At 39.4% G+C, this 16063-nt stretch overlaps 1 protein-coding gene across 1 annotated transcript; it reads right to left on the bottom strand.

Annotated features, from left to right (window-relative positions):
* Nucleotides 1-10592: 10592 nt before the first annotated feature.
* On the bottom strand, nt 10593-12050 carry LOC5564471. Its single transcript, XM_001648764.2, has 4 exons — nt 11751-12050; nt 11551-11642; nt 11283-11457; nt 10593-11199 (listed from the first exon to the last, which is right to left on the bottom strand). Exons 1-4 carry the CDS (start codon nt 11887-11889, stop codon nt 11108-11110), a joined length of 498 nt encoding a protein of 165 aa, XP_001648814.1. The 5' UTR covers nt 11890-12050; the 3' UTR covers nt 10593-11107.
* Between the last annotated feature and the right edge of the window lie 4013 nt (nt 12051-16063).

The following is a 16063-nucleotide window of genomic DNA, read 5'->3' on the forward strand; positions in this document are numbered from 1 at the left end:
CGTCGAACCAATCGTTTCTTCAGCTCCGTTCCACATATCCGACAATGCTTTCAGCAGCGTCGTTAATGGCTGCTTTGACTGTCCTCCAGCAGTCCACAAGAGGGGCCCCACAGTGCTTCGTCCCTTGGACAAAAGTCAAAAAATCAACTTTCATATTCGACCGAATCAAGTAGGCCATGATGTTAACATATGTTTTGAGCGTGTAGTACAGATATTAGAAAGTTCTTGCAGTTTTCAAAACAAACCAAAACACCACGTGTTGATAAGTTGTTTCTTCGTTCTATATTATTCATTGTTTTCGTGTCAATCCAGTCCCTCTACAATTCGCTATATTCCCATCCTTAATATGTTTTCAAAATGAAAATCGTTATGGACCGTATTGAAACAAGTAAGTAGGAGTCATTCCATTCAATTTTCTGTGATTTATTCTAACCATTGTTGAAAAAGATGCTTCTGAGCTACATGCTTTTTAATACAGAAGAAAATTAAAACACTTATCTTCTTTTTGCCCATACAAAAAAGTACCTCAAAGTACCTTTCTGAAATCAACTTAAAATAAAATTTGAAGTATTTTTCAAATTCTGGAAGTGATTCCAGCTGCATATGTTTGCCAATTGTATGTCATCTTATGATTTTTAGGATATGCTGCCACAACCATCAATAAAGATTGTTTCGAGCAGTTGTTTTCAGCCGGTCCACCCAATCGGAAAAATCATGTTCTGAATTTCATGTATAGTTGTTATGGCACTGATTCTTTCTCCAAGATATTTGAGAACGAGCTAAAGACGTTTTGCAAATTTTATTGTTGCAAAATAAACCAAAAGTGGGCTAAATGTGGAAGATCATACAAAATTTTCGTGAAGCAAAACTCCGACTGGTTAGCAAAACCAGTTCAGCTCCCGCTCAATCAGGAAACTGATGATGCAGATATTTCCAGCTCGGCTGCAAAGGCTGGCACAAACCGTTCAATAAATGTTCAAGAAAAGCTAAAAAGGGACGTGTTGCAGATCTTATCAACGAAGTGCTCGCATTCGCTGACAATTTTTCAAATTCTTCGACTGGAGATCAAGTACAGGTCATGACTGCAGCACAGGCATTAGCTTTGAACATTGATCTAGATCTGTCAAAACGAAAGTACAATTTGCTTCGAACCACTTTGAACGAATTACATTCGAACTTGCTTCCTTGCCATTATGCGCTAAAGCAAGAGAAACAAAAAATAATTCCGAAACCGATTTCTGCATCAGAAACAGCTCATGAATTGTACTGCATCCAATATCATGAAGGATATCTCGTTGGAAGCTTCTACTGCTAGAAAACTGGTTTGCAAGTGGGGCTTCAATGGAAGTTCAGGACACAGCATGTACAAACAAACATTTTCGGAAGCAGGAAAATCGGATGAAAGTTTGCTGACCGGAACCATTGCGACGTTCCGTTGAAAATGATCGAAATAAAAAAAATAAAACCCTCTGGTCGAAAGACATTTCAATTTTCTTTTGTAGCAATAATTCAGTTCTCGGATGATTAATAGCTCGTAAATGAATTGTGTTGCTAATAAAAAGAAACTTTATTCAACCTTTTTTATTGGATTTCATTTTATTCATTGGAATAATCCATACTCCAATATTTTTATAAAAAGTTGGTTATTGAGACACTTTTATGGTTACGTATGTCACATACATCGTTCATGCGAACGACTCAAGTACTTTTTCATGCATTTTTATTTTGAACATTTCTTCCAAGCGAGCACTGTTCTATGGTGTCAAATGTAAAATTTGACGTATAAGCCACTCATGCCATTACTGATGTAATATGTGTCATTTATGCCAATAATGAGTTTTTTTTGTGTATAACGAGATCCTCCTCAACATCGTAGGGCAAAACCGCATAAAACATCCCGATATGACTTTTGTCCCCAAGTGCCATACGTTCGAAGCACTGTGGGCCCTATCGAGCTCACCCTCATCCGGTAACGCTGCCTCAAGATGCTGCACGTACGCATTGGCGACATTCGGCGGGCGTCGGTACCGTACATCGTTGATGACGGATAGTTTTGGGCGCAGTCATCACCAGGTAGTGATGGGTGATATGAATAAAAAATGTTGAACTTTACTACATGTAGCATCTAGTCAAAAACAAAATCCACAAAGTTTACTACACTTTTGGTATGAATAAAAAACTTTTCGAACGTGTAGTACTTACTGCTTTCGAACATGAGAGTTGAAGCTGCACGTTAAGAAATTTCCATTCAGAGTGCATAGTGATTCTGCACGTAGAGAACAATCTATTCAGAGTGACGCTTAAAATTAATGCAATCATGCATATGAAGGAAATGCATGGAATCTAATCGATTACGCGACAATGGATCATAAAAATAACCAAAACGGCCGCTATGGGAAGCATAGATAGTGCCACTGTAGCCTTGTGATTGATGATTTTTTTTTAATTAGCTTAACATCTATGAATAGATCTTGAGATTACAGCTATCAAATTAGGAACCACATATTTTCTAGCACCAGTACTGAGATTCTGGTAAAATTGCGGTAGAATTTTGATGCTCCCCGTTTTCTTAACAACATGTTCAATTCTGGAAGTTCTAAGTGTTTCTGTGATATTCTCGTTATTTTGATGGGGTTTCTGATAGTATCCTTGGAATTTCTTTAACTTACAATGTAAAGATTTTTATGAGAATTGTAGTGATTCCATTGATAGTCGTTAGAATTCAATGAGGATCTCCCCTAAAATACCAGAGTTCCCTTTGAAACTATGAAAATTCTCATGGATTTCACAAAAATCCCATTGAAATCTATAAAATATTTACCGACATTCAAAAGGTTTATATTAAAGCTTTGCTTTGAAATTCCAACGGAACTGAAGATCAACGGAATCTTAAACGTTTTTACAATAATTACAAAGATTGATTTTCCGAATTACAAATATATTTTTTTCGAATTACAAATATTCACACAATAATTCGCAGGAATCCCACCGCAATCTCATAGGTTCTTACAGAAATATCGTCTCAATGATACCCACAGAATTCTAAGAGATAAATATCCGGAATCCCATTCCCACCCCAAATCTAGAGTTTTTACCAGATTTCTAATATTTCCGCAATATTCCTTGAATGGTATTTAAACTTCCAGAATTATCATAAAAGATCCGAAATCCCTATCGGAATCCCAAAGTTCCTACAGGAATTCTGGAATTCCAAAGGAAATCTTAAAATCTGAGATTGCAGAATTTACACGTAAAATTCAGAATTACATTATAAATATCTGAATTCCTACCTACATTCTAAAATTCCTAGAAAATAACATAATTATCGTAATACCAGAATTCACACGGATATTACAAATTGCTACTGCCGGTAATCTTACCGGAATTTCAGAATTGGCGGGTTGAATATTTTCGTAACATCAGAATTCCTAAGCAAAACTCAAAATACCTTCCGAATTATCAAAACTCATATCGTTTTCCCATGGTTTTTACTCAAAAGTAAATTACTCCATTCAATTCCGCAATCTCAAAGCGTGTGTAGCAACCTCCGAAGCTAACTACCAGTAGCTTTATAGTAAATGCTACCTTTATTCATAGCAATGCGTTGTTTGTAGCATTTTCGAAAGGTGTAGAAAGGAAAATGACACAAACATGTTCCACATATAGCGTTTACTACCGAGAATGTAGTAAACTCAACTTTACTACATTTTATTCATACGGCCGAATCTTAGCGCCACGATAGGTTCTGACGTCGGTTATGTCGGAGAAGTGCCGTCCATCGATCAATGCGTGGTCGATTTGCGATTCTGTCTGCTGAGGTGATCTCCAGGAGGCTGTGCTGGAAATAGGTGCTACGAATGGCCATATTCTTGGAGGCGGCAAAATCTATCAGTCGTAGGCCGTCCTCGTTCGTCAGCCGGTGGGCGCTGAATTTTCCAATCGTCGGTCTGAACTCCTCCTCCTGGCCAATCTGAGCGCTCAAATCACCTATGATGATCTTGACGTCGTGGCTTGGGCAGCGGTCATACTCGCGTTAGAGCTGCGCGTAAAATGCGTCCTTGTCATCATTAGTGCTTCCGGAGTGTGGGCTATGCACGTTTATTATGCTGAAGTTAAAGATTCGGCCTTTGAGCCTCAACTTGCACATTCTCTCATTGATAGGCCACCACCCGATCACGCGCCTTTACATATCACCCATCACTATGAAAGCTGTTCCCAGCTCACGTAAATGGTATGATTACAGCTTTAGGACATTTCGTCGAAAGACATTTGGTTGAAGGGACATTTGGTCGAATGGACATTTGGTCGAATAGCTTTGAAACATTTCATCAAATGATATTTATTCCAATGGCGTTTGGTCGAATGGACATTTGGTCGGAAGATTATTTTGAAACGATTCGTTAAAGAATCCAACAGATGAACAGGTGAAACGAACTGATTTTTTTTAATAATTGGATCTATTTGAAGTATTTTCATCAGCAGTCTATAATGAATCTATCTAAATGATTATTAGTTTCTAACTACGTTTTCAACGAGATTAGTATATTTACTATTGTATATGATTGGTACATCATTCTTATCAATCATTTTATCCTTAAGCTGTTATTGGATAGACAGACAGGCCGTTTTATTTCATACGATAATTTATTAAAAATCGTTTTTCCAAGTTCACCGATGATGATTTTTTTTTGTGAAATTCATTATTCTTTCAAAATGTCATCGTTCTTCATATATAACTGTTGATCTTTATCCAACGATACCCAGTAAGAGTGCTCGGAAAATTTTTCGATTCTCAGATCTTAAAGCGTACGAATTTGGTAAAGAATTTGAAATGCAGCGAGCAGACTAAGACCGGGCATAAAACTATTTGATTACCATTACCGAATTGACTGCATACAATTCAACTTAATATATCGAATATAGCGGCAATTGCGTTTATGAAACACTTCTGACGAAGTGCATCACAAAAGCCATCTATATGATACGGTTTTCTATTTTTTACCATCGTGAATTAGTTTATTGTGTTTTCCAGCTAAAATATACTCCTAGATCCAAAATGATGACGGTGTCGACGACTTAGAAGTATAATAAGTTGATAAATAACTCAGAGGAAAACAAAAAAGTAAACTAGAGAATCGTGTGTATTATGTGTATCGGGTGAGGTGAAAAGAGTGAACTCAGGTGACAACTGCTGAGTTTCTTCCATTTAAAATCAGCTTGTCATGATTCATCTGACTCGCAGAATCAGCCTGAATGAGAAAAATTATAGCAAGTAATGTAAAAAACACATATTATGCAATCATTGTGTATTAACGACAAAATGTCACTTGTAGAATATTTTCCCTTTTCAAATGACCTTCCGACAAGATGTCATATGTTTCTCAAAACAACTTAATACTTTTCGACCAAATGCCAATTCGACGAAATGTCCGTTCAACCATATGTACTTTCGACTAAATGTCATTCGACAAAACGTCATTCAACTAATTGTCATTCGACCAAATCTATGATTACCTCTAACGTGCCATCGAACCTGTCCAGCACACCTCCTGCAGGGCCGAAACCGCGGATCTTCAGTACATCGGAGAGTATGTGTGTGCTTCCGATGAATTTGAGAGATTTGCAGTTCCACGTACCGAGTTTCCAATCGCTAGTCCTTTTCCGTTGCTGTGGTCTTTGCCGATTGTTCCGGTCTGTATTCTCTCGTTGACGTTCCTGTGCTGATGTGTTTTTACGGTTGGCTTGCAGGGCCTGACACCAACCCCCTAGATTTCCGGAGGACCATTCCCCCTAAATATTTGGAGGACCATAGTGCGCAGTTTAGCTTAGAGTCCTTCTCTGGCACTCGGACGATGATCAGCCGCCCCTGACATGGGGAACAGACGCTGTTGTGAGCCGCTCCTTCCATGGAGTACAGACGCTCCAAGTTTGCAGAAGCAAAAGCAAATCGCCCCTTTCTTGTCATCATACGACTAAAGTTCTCCAAGGTTACTCGTAGCCCGGCCAGTACCACGAGGAGGTTGGGGAGGAGTTTCTTGGCAAGAGGCTAAGGACCACACAAAGGGGTCTATTTTATTCTTGCAGGTATGCGATGTACCAATGGTACGCCATGCCCAGCCATTCCCGTGCCGGGGTATAGTGATGTTTGGATAAATATTTAGATTAAAGATATTGATTGGTTCGCTGGATACGATACACCTTGTGGCTGTTGAAAAGCATTTATCCAAATTCCACGCGGTGAATGGTCCAAGAAAAGAACAACCGCGTTTGATGGAACACCGCAATTTAATCTCAAGTGCAACTTTGATGAGGAGTTTCCAATATATCAATTTATCCTTTTCCGTTCAACTCTGTAAATTTGGGGATTTTACATTAATTCATCTTGTGCTGTAGCATAAATGCGAGAGGGATCAGATTGTGTTTCCTTTTCGTTTCAGAGAGCGTGTAATGGCGCTTAAGCCAAGGCTTCAGAGCCAGGACATACGGAAGAAATACCTGTGTCCCATCCCAACGAAAGAAGTCCAAACAGCAATGGAGTGTGCATTAATTATTTTAGCTTCGCCACTTCCAACGATGTTGCCTTTTCCCTCTAAATCAAATGGTAGGTACGATTGTCCCCATTTCTTCTCTTGCAAAATTGAAAATTTTTCGCTCATCATGTTATTTATACGTGAATAATCTGATGGTGATGATTTCCCGTAACGCGAGTAGATCACCTTTTCGAGGTGCGTTACGAGGTAAGATCTACCATATTGAGAAATTCTCGCTGAAACCAGGCCGCCATCGGCATCCATTGTTGGATTTCAAATTTTATGTCATTGATCGCTAGTTTTCGATGAAACTTAAGGGTGGTCCTTTCGGTTTTCTCAAATTGGTGGACCCCTCGTACGCCAGCTAGCTGAACAGTTTGCAAAAAAAAACATTTTTTGATAAATCTTGGGTATTTCTCCACGTCATATGTCTCATATTTCCCTTGGAACACATTGCAAACTTAGCGAAATCGTATAGAGATAGGATATAGCTTTCATTTGTAGTTAACAAAGTTTTGGCCCCATCTTGGCTTAATCTTTGTGATTTCGAATACCTGTGACTCTTCTAGTTCATTTATAAATGAATGACCACTTTAGTTCTTATTGACGACCGAAATAACCCAAGAATGACCACCGGAGATATTCGTAGTCCTGTTTAAATTTTCGTGTCAAGCCAATGTCACAATTTGTAGCTTTTTGTTTTGATACAATCAATTCTGATGAAAATGGAGTAGTGTTTGATCCTTCGACCTGCTTGCTCCTGTGGGGCGAGCGACGAAAACTTGTTCGGTGTTCAATGTTTTTTTCGAGTAAAATCGCGATTCTGGTTAGGCATTCATATCAAATTATATATTTATCGTTTACCAAAACGAATCCTTAACCTAAACCATTCCCATATCCAAACTCCCAGTGTCTACTTGTGAAAGTGCAGAGAACTCCTCGGCTTCCATAAAGCAAGTAACACGTCAACATTTCTCTCCCATCCCCAAATTCATCTGCATTCGGATGCAGCCGGCGCCGTTATTGTTTGTTTTAATAATGAGAGCACCAGTACTTACACATTGAGGATGCTACTGATCCCGAGTAGTGTCTGTTGGTTCCCTGTGTAAGTACAGCTGTTGCAATAACGGAGTAGTATCTGCGGGCGGTCAATCATGCTCATGCTCAATTAATTCTGATGAAAATGCTGGAACAATTCTGACGAGCATCCCGAAATGATTCTGATGAGAATTCGGCATTGATGCTGGTTATTTTCTGAAAGGATTCTGATGAGAATCGTTGGAGGATTCTTATGAGAACTTTGAAAGGATTCTGAAAAAAATACTGGGAAGATACACGAAGATAGCCGTAGCGGTAAATGCGCAGCTATTCAGCAAGACCAAGCTGAGGGTCGTGGGTTCGAATCTCACCGGTCGAGGATCTTTTTAGGTTGGAAATTTTCTCGACTTCCCAGGGCATAGAGAGTATCTTCGTACCTGCCACACGATATACACTAGTGTGGGACAAAATTTAAATTCTCGCTCCAGTCCACTTTTTGGATTGTATTTAGGTCCCATACCAACTGTGCAAAATCTCAGCTCGATCGGTGAAACTATATTTACGCGCCAGCCGTTCAAAGTGTGTATGGGATTTACTGTGGGAAAACTTACTTTTACAAAGAAAAATCGCCAGAGGTCGCCCTTTGACCTTTATAAAAATTCTGAACACAGACCTCGATAGGTATTTTTACGATGAAGAATATTGCCAAAGACCGCAAAACAATCCGACACTTGTGAAAAAAGTTATTCAATGAAAACCTATTGGCAAGGCGACGTTGATTAACGCGTAAAGGAATAACAATAATAATAAAATCGGGCAAAATTTCCGAATAGTCTATGCTCAATAACTTTTTTCACAATCATCGGAATTTTCATAGAGGTCAATGGACGACCTCTGGCGATTTTTCTTTGTAAAAGTAAGTTTTCCCATAGTAAATCCCATACAAACTTTGAACGGCTGGCGCTGAAATATAGTTTCTCCGATCGAGCTGAAATTTTGCACAGTTGGTATGGGACCTAAATACAATCCAAAAAGTGGACTGGAGCGGAAATCTTAATTTTTCATATAATCGTGTCTCAGGCTAATATACACATGCAAAAATGGTCATTGGCATAGTAAGCACTCAGTTAATAACTGTGGAAGTGCACTAAGCTGAGAAGCAGGCTCTGTCCCAGTGGGGACGCAACGCCAGAAAGAAGAAGAAGAACGAATATGAAGTACGTCCTACAACAGGAAATAGCTTTACGCCACTAATGGATATGTAATTTGGCACAATTTGGCTGTGGCTATTTTTTATGAATGCTGGAATTATACTTTTCCTCTTAGGAACTATGGTTGGCGTGCTTCCCAACAGCCATCAATCATCATACTAACACTTGCCGGTTGGTGAAAAAAATAAAAATAAAACATCAAAATCAATGTTTGATCTCAACTGTATCAATCCTTCTTCATGTAATAATTTTGAGAGATTTTATTCGTTCTACGTCAGCTTCTATCATTGCGCATCTATCGCTGTGCCAGATTGTCGTCAATCGAAGATCGAAATTAAACTCGTTTTCCGCAATTTTCCTGATTTTCAGCACTACTGCGATGTGATGAACGACCGGCAGTTACGATCCGTTAACGTTACTCTTGTCAGCGGTTATTGCAAAGCATTGGTATTCCGCGCGATGAAGGGTAAATATTCACGCAAAAAAAAAATAAATTGAGGTAGATTTTATGACGAACTTGAGAGAAGTAGATAAGTGTCGACGGAAAAAAATGATCCAAAGTGTTTTATTTCTTTTTCTTATCTTTAAGATTTCTTGGAAAATTTAGAATTGGTAATTCATTCACAGGCCTTCCTCAAACGAGTGGTTAGAGTCCGCGGCTACAAAGCAAAGCCATGCTGAAGGTGTCTGGGTTCGGTTCTCGGCCGGTCCAGGATCTTTTCGTTATGAAAATTTCCTCGACTTCCCTGGGCATAAAGTATCATCGTACTTGCCGCACAATATACGAATGCGAAAATGGTAACTTTGGCAAAGAAAGCTCTCAGTTAATAACTGTGGAAGTGCTCATTGAACACTAAGCCTGGAAGCAGGATCTGTCCCAGTGATGACGTCATGCCAAGAAGATGAAGAAGAAGAGATAGAAGAATGCTGATTGGGGTGCATCATTGATTTTGCAATGCTTGTTTGCATAATACATTTCTACTGCATTACGAATACCTTATCTTAACTATGGGCGAACCGCACCATCCTGCTACGCTACTGGCGGAGATGAAATTCGGCATAATTTTTTCCTGCTCTGGTCCCCTGAGGCTTACTTTTTTAATTCTGGAATTTTTCTTCACTTATTACAGTTGGCGTGCTTCCAAACAGTGACCAATTGCCGATTCGTGATAAAAATAAAAATAAAACATGAAAATCAACTGTATCAATTCTTCGTCACGGTAATAATTTTGAGAGATCCTCTCCTTCCTACTCGTTCTTCATCAGTCCACGTTGCTTCTAGTTTCTCTGCCAGATTGTCGTCAATCGATGATCGAAATTGAACTCATTTCCCGCTACTTTTCTTGCGTTTTTAGCACTGTGAAGTGATGAACGACCGCCAGCTACGAGCCGTTTACGTTGCTCTTGTCGGCGGCTATTGGACATCATTCATAGTCCGTACGATGATGGGCAAATATTTTCGCAAGAGTTACACAGTGCAACCTTTTTTGAGGTCATCGAATATAAACAAAATTCTTTCTTCAGATCCTGAAAGTGCACACCCATAATAACTAAACCATATCTAGGTTTTGAATGATAAGTTCGAAATTTTGAATTTTGTGTGTTGCACTGTGTTGCGATTTTATGACAGTCTTGAGAGAAGTTGACGGTAAGAGTAAGTGTCGACGGAAAAATTGGATTTTGATCCAAAGTGCTTCGATTTCTTTTCTCACACACGCAATACTTTATAAGAAAGCATTGAGTTCGTACTTCAAGGACAGATATGATACGGTCCTACGATGATCATATTCTAGATTGATCGAAAACTGATAAGTCTGTTTTCTTCTATCACAGCTCGATATAAATTTTTATTTCACATAAAAAGATAATTTTCGTAATTCACTGCCTTATAATATCCGTATCTTACAAAGGCAACACAGGAAGGTAATTGAGCCAGTCAATATCGTTTTACTGCTAGATTTTCAACTGCAAATCAATACATAATTCGATACACTTTCACCGTAATAACTTTGGTAACACCTTCGCTGCACTTAGTTTATTCAGACTTCAGGACCTAAACAAAGTTTATTCTTCTCCTGAAATATTTATATTACGATTTCAACTCATCATCAACCACACTGTAGAACGCTGATTAAGATGCTAGACGTTAGATAATACTCAAAATTAATTTTCAATCTACGTTCTGCAGCTAGAAGCACAATATTAACACAATTTTCACTGGATTTTCATTTGTTTGGGCACCATGTAACATGTTATCAATTGAATCACAATCTTTAGTAGCAATCCGAAACCTAACAGCGAACAACTCCACGAATTCCCGTTGCAACGTTACGCCCCAAGACAGCTCCTTTCCTCCGCCAACTTTTCCTCCGTCAAGCACTGAACGCCTCGCAAAATCAACAGCTCCACACCGGTGATGACTGTTTTTTTCCGCAGGAAACCGGAGAACAATTCGTAACATCAGTCAGTCTACTCTCATTTCAAACGATCGATCGGATCTTACCTAGACTACTGACGAACAACGTCAACGCCATGTACTGAGCCATCTTTTCGTCTTCCTCCTCGGCGTTGCTTTGCGTCGGTTTCCGAATCAGGATTTCGAATGTCCACAGCATCAGCAGAATGAGGTTTCGGATGAGCATAAACACCCGGTATGTCCGAATGTAGGAGATCTTCATCTGAGATTTCAAAAGAGACAGTTTCTCGCGTGAATTACGAAAGTCCTTTAACCTTTTAAGGAACGTTTGAGCACGTGCTAGGCCATTACTCACCTCCTTCAGGCCAGTCTTGACGAATCCCACCAGCAGCGATGACAGTATGCAAATGATCATCTTGATCGTGAGAGTGATGACATTTTTGGTGCCTGTAAGAATGGGAAAACAAAAGTCATTAATCAAATCGTGTCTTTTGGCGCCAATTGGATAGCAATGCTCCGCCAATCAAATCGACCGAAGCACAGCAATATACTCACTGTCAGTACACGACACATCAACACAGATCGGTTTCCGTTCGATCAGCTGGTTGAAGTAGTAGATAGCCCCGAAAATGGACAGGACTTTGCAGATGAACACATACTTGCCGCCAATCCTGCTGAAGGTGTTTTCCTCCATTTTCCGGGCAGTCAATCGAACTACTGTGCAACCGCTGCCGAAGCAGAAGTAAGTAACGCCACCTCCACTACTGCCAGAGGAGGAATATCAGCAGCAGCGATTGCGATCATCCCTAGGTGGTGGCGATTCATGTTCAATTCGACTCGCGACTCTCGACCACTAGCGACACACTCTACGCTGCTGAGCTAACCGTTTTGGGTAGGTACGGCCCTATCCTTATAACTTCATACCCGAGCAGAAGAAAATTGCTGCAGTGCACCAAACTAGCGTATTCTATACTAGATAATTTTTAATACTTAATCGAGGAGGAACGAATAACTACGTACTAAGTACCATCTTTTGGTGTTATACGTCAATTAAGTATTGTTCAGTAGTCCAGTTGTGGACAATACAATTCAAGTTGATATTATTGAAACATTGTTTAAACTATTAAAAAAACCTCATCGAGATATTGAAAAACTATTGAGGGCTGCTTGTGGTTTTAAACTGATGAAAATTTTGAAGTTTTTGCTCCCCTATGCCTTAACGATGTCAATTATAATGAAAATGATCCTCCCAAAATTTGAAGCGATTTGGAAGAAATTTGGTTGTGCACACGCTATTTGAAATTTATATGGAAATTACTATGGAAAAGGCAAACCTTTTGTGTTCAGTCCTCCAACTGCTCGTCATAATAATCTATGGAAAAGTGAACACACTCATCTCAAGTGAAATTATCCCAGCTACAACTTTGCCGAAGACCACATTTTGATTGGATGTCTGGATATTTTGTTATTCTTGATTCCAAAGTCCAAACCACACTGAGGTGATCATTCAATTACTTTCAGAGCAACACTGCTTTTTTGCTGTAGGACATAGTAGCCTGGATTACTTTGATCTATTCTACCCGCCAGGAGCACCACTGTTGCCTGCCGAGCAGTTGGTTAAGCATGTAAAATGCAAACCCACTTTATGATGATGAATAAAAATTTATCCTGACGTCCAATCAAAAAGTGGTCTTCGGCAAAGTTGTAGCTGGGAAGAATTTACAATAGATGAATTTGTTCAATTTCCCATAAAATATTATGACGAAGAGATAGAGGGATGAACACAAAATATTGGCGTTTTCCATAGTAATCTCCATATAAACTTCAAATGGCGTGTGCACAGTCAAATTTCTTCTGAATCACTCCAAACTTTGGGAGGATGCTATTTACCATAATTAAAATCGTTTAAGCATAGGGGAGCTAAAAATTTGCATCACTTTATTGTGGTATTGAACTATTGATAAATTTGATGATTGTTTTCGACTGTGATGACTAAGATTCTTTCTAAGTTTTATCGGCTCTATCAGTCTTATGGCAGCTAAAACGACTTTTGCTTCTACTTCTCCGACGTTTCGGCGTATGTTTTGCCTTATTCAAGGGTTTAGAGGCTGCGTTTTGTTGTGTGTATTGCTGTCTTGTCCAACTTGTGACCGTCTAAAATTTCTAATGGCGTCCCACTATGATCTGTGCGTATCAGTGTACTGCGATGTGTCAAACTTGGGTACCTTTTGCACTACCGAGGGACCAAATGCAGTACTAGAAGTGGTACCCAATCTGAGCCCGAGTGCGACGGACCTCGTTAGGAGTTAGCTTTTATCGAAAAGCGTAGGTGCCGGCGAAAGCTATATTAAAAGCCTAGGGAAACATTTCGGAATACAGTGAGAGCTACAAAGATTGATACGCACAGATCATAGTGGGACCAAGGGGGTGGTCACTCTCCGCACTGTGCCTCGCGCAGCTATGGCACATTTTGGCGCATTGACTGGCACACCTTACCAAAGTGGGTTGCTATAATAATCACAGTGAACTGAAATTTACGTCTTGGCAATCATTGATTTTTTGCAATATGTCAAACACGGATTTAACGAAAATTACACGTTGCTTCAACTTCAGAAGAATCCTTCTAAAACTATTTAATATGTTTATTTAGAGATTTATAATCCTTTTTATTTCAGAGCGAAGCTATAGAGTGACACCAACCCATTGAACCACACTCTAGGGATCGGCTTTCCTGATGTCCTTTATGTAGTGCAAAATTGTTAGCGAATAAAAAGTTCTATTAAACGATACAAAGCAAGCGTCAGTGGCCCTGGCATCGACTCGAATCTAATTTCTAAGGCAAAGAAACGAGTGAAAAATGTAGGGGAATCTGGGGAAATAACAAAAATATATATACTGTCAAACGACGAAGCGTTTGGGGAAAAAAAATGAAAATTTTTCCTAAGGGAACGTTCAAAAATGACGTTCTCGTTAGGGGAAGGTGGGACGGTCTACGAAAGTGTGACAACATGTTTGCTGGTATCACAAAAAGCGTAAAAGAGGAGGGAGAGGGAAGGGTCCAGAAACCCCGAAAAACGAAGGGTCATATTTTAACCTTCCCTAAACTTCAGAAAAAATGTTTATTTCTGAAAGATATGCAACCTTTCATAAACAATGAAGACCCGAAAGCACTGGCAGCAGAATTGCCGACTAATGTCCAAATATGACCAACATTCGCTTGGAATGTAATTTTTTGTCTCCCTTCTAGTTCGATATCATCGCCATCGTATGTAATAGGATTCCATTGGTCCACGCATGACATACGTCTCATTGCATTGCAATAATTCCATCGTAATGTTCTTCGCATTCCTTTCCCTTCCACCACTCTCGTAATTGTTGACGCTCCTTATCGCAATTCATATATTGTCCTGGAATTCATGTGGACTGTTTCCTGAACCTTCCTTTACGACTTAGCTTTCCCTGCGATAAGGCTGGTTTGCTACTGACAAGAAAAGGAATCGCCTATCTCGATGCGTGCAAAATTTCTTCCCATAAATGGTCCAGAAAATCACATATTTCTGATCGCAGTACGCAATTGAGAAGTCATTTCAAATGGGACTCTCTGTAGGAAATTTCTTGACCCATTTTGTCAAGGAATTTCTTTACTTTTCTTGAGCGAAACAGCATACTTAGCTATAATGTAAACGTATCCACAGCCCCATAAAGAGCATTCCCTGATGGGGAAGTGATGCAAAATTCAGAGCAAAAAAGAAAAATAAAACATATATCAATGCTTGCTGAGAACGTTTTTATATAATTTCAGTTCATTGAGTTTTTATGGCATGTAGTATTATAGCACGTTTGGCACTGGCACTGAAGGCACAGTTGGGCCGAATGAAATGCGTAGAGTGACCACCCCCTTGAGTGGGATGCCGTTAGCAATTTAGACGGTCACAAGTCGGACAAGACACCAATACACACAACAAAACGCAGCCTCTAAACCTTAAAGAAGGCGAAATATACGCCGAAACGTCGGAGAAGTAGAAGCAAAAGTCGTTTTAGCTACCTTAAGACTGATAGAGCCGATAAAACTTAGAAAGAACTATTAATAAAAATATATGTTTAAATCAGGAATCATGATCATGATTTGCAGCACATTTACTGCTATAGCTCTAATTAGATCGGGGGGATAGCAGTGCATGATAAAACCCTTCTAATCAAGCTCCAAATGCTGGGGGCACTATTGCTATTGGATGTTCAGAATTGTTTATCGAGCCAGTCCAAGGGGGTGGTCACTCTACGCAGTGCGCCTTGCACAGCTCTGGCACATTTGGGCACACGAACAGGCACAACTTTCCAATGTGCGTTGCTATAAAATCACAGTGAACTGAAATTTCCATCTCAGCAACCATTGAATCACCTGAGTTGTTTGCTGTATGTCAAACATGGACTTGACGAAATTTTCACGTTGGCATCGGCTTCAGAAGAATTCTTCCAACACTATTCAAAATGTTGATTTCACATTTATAAACTTATTTTTATTTCAGAATGAAGCTATACACACCACCATCAGAACCGGACTGAAGGTGATGGAATCAGCTTTGCATCATGGTCAAATTGATAGTGACGAAAATGTTATATCGAATGATAAAAAGACGACTGTGTCCTTGTTGTCAGCTCAATGCAAATTCCAAAGGCGAAGAAATGGGTGGAAAATTGTAGAGGAATCTGGGGGAATAAAATAGGAATTCATGTCACTCCTTACTCCATCTTTAAAACAAAGAACCGTTTGGGCAAAAAGTTTGAACATCTCTTCTAAACTTTACAAAAAAGGTAATTTCTAAAGTTTATGCAACCTCTGATATTATATTAAAGCCCCGAATGCACTG

Source organism: Aedes aegypti, chromosome 2 (genome assembly GCF_002204515.2).
Source record: "Aedes aegypti strain LVP_AGWG chromosome 2, AaegL5.0 Primary Assembly, whole genome shotgun sequence".
NCBI classification, from domain to species: domain Eukaryota; kingdom Metazoa; phylum Arthropoda; class Insecta; order Diptera; family Culicidae; genus Aedes; species Aedes aegypti.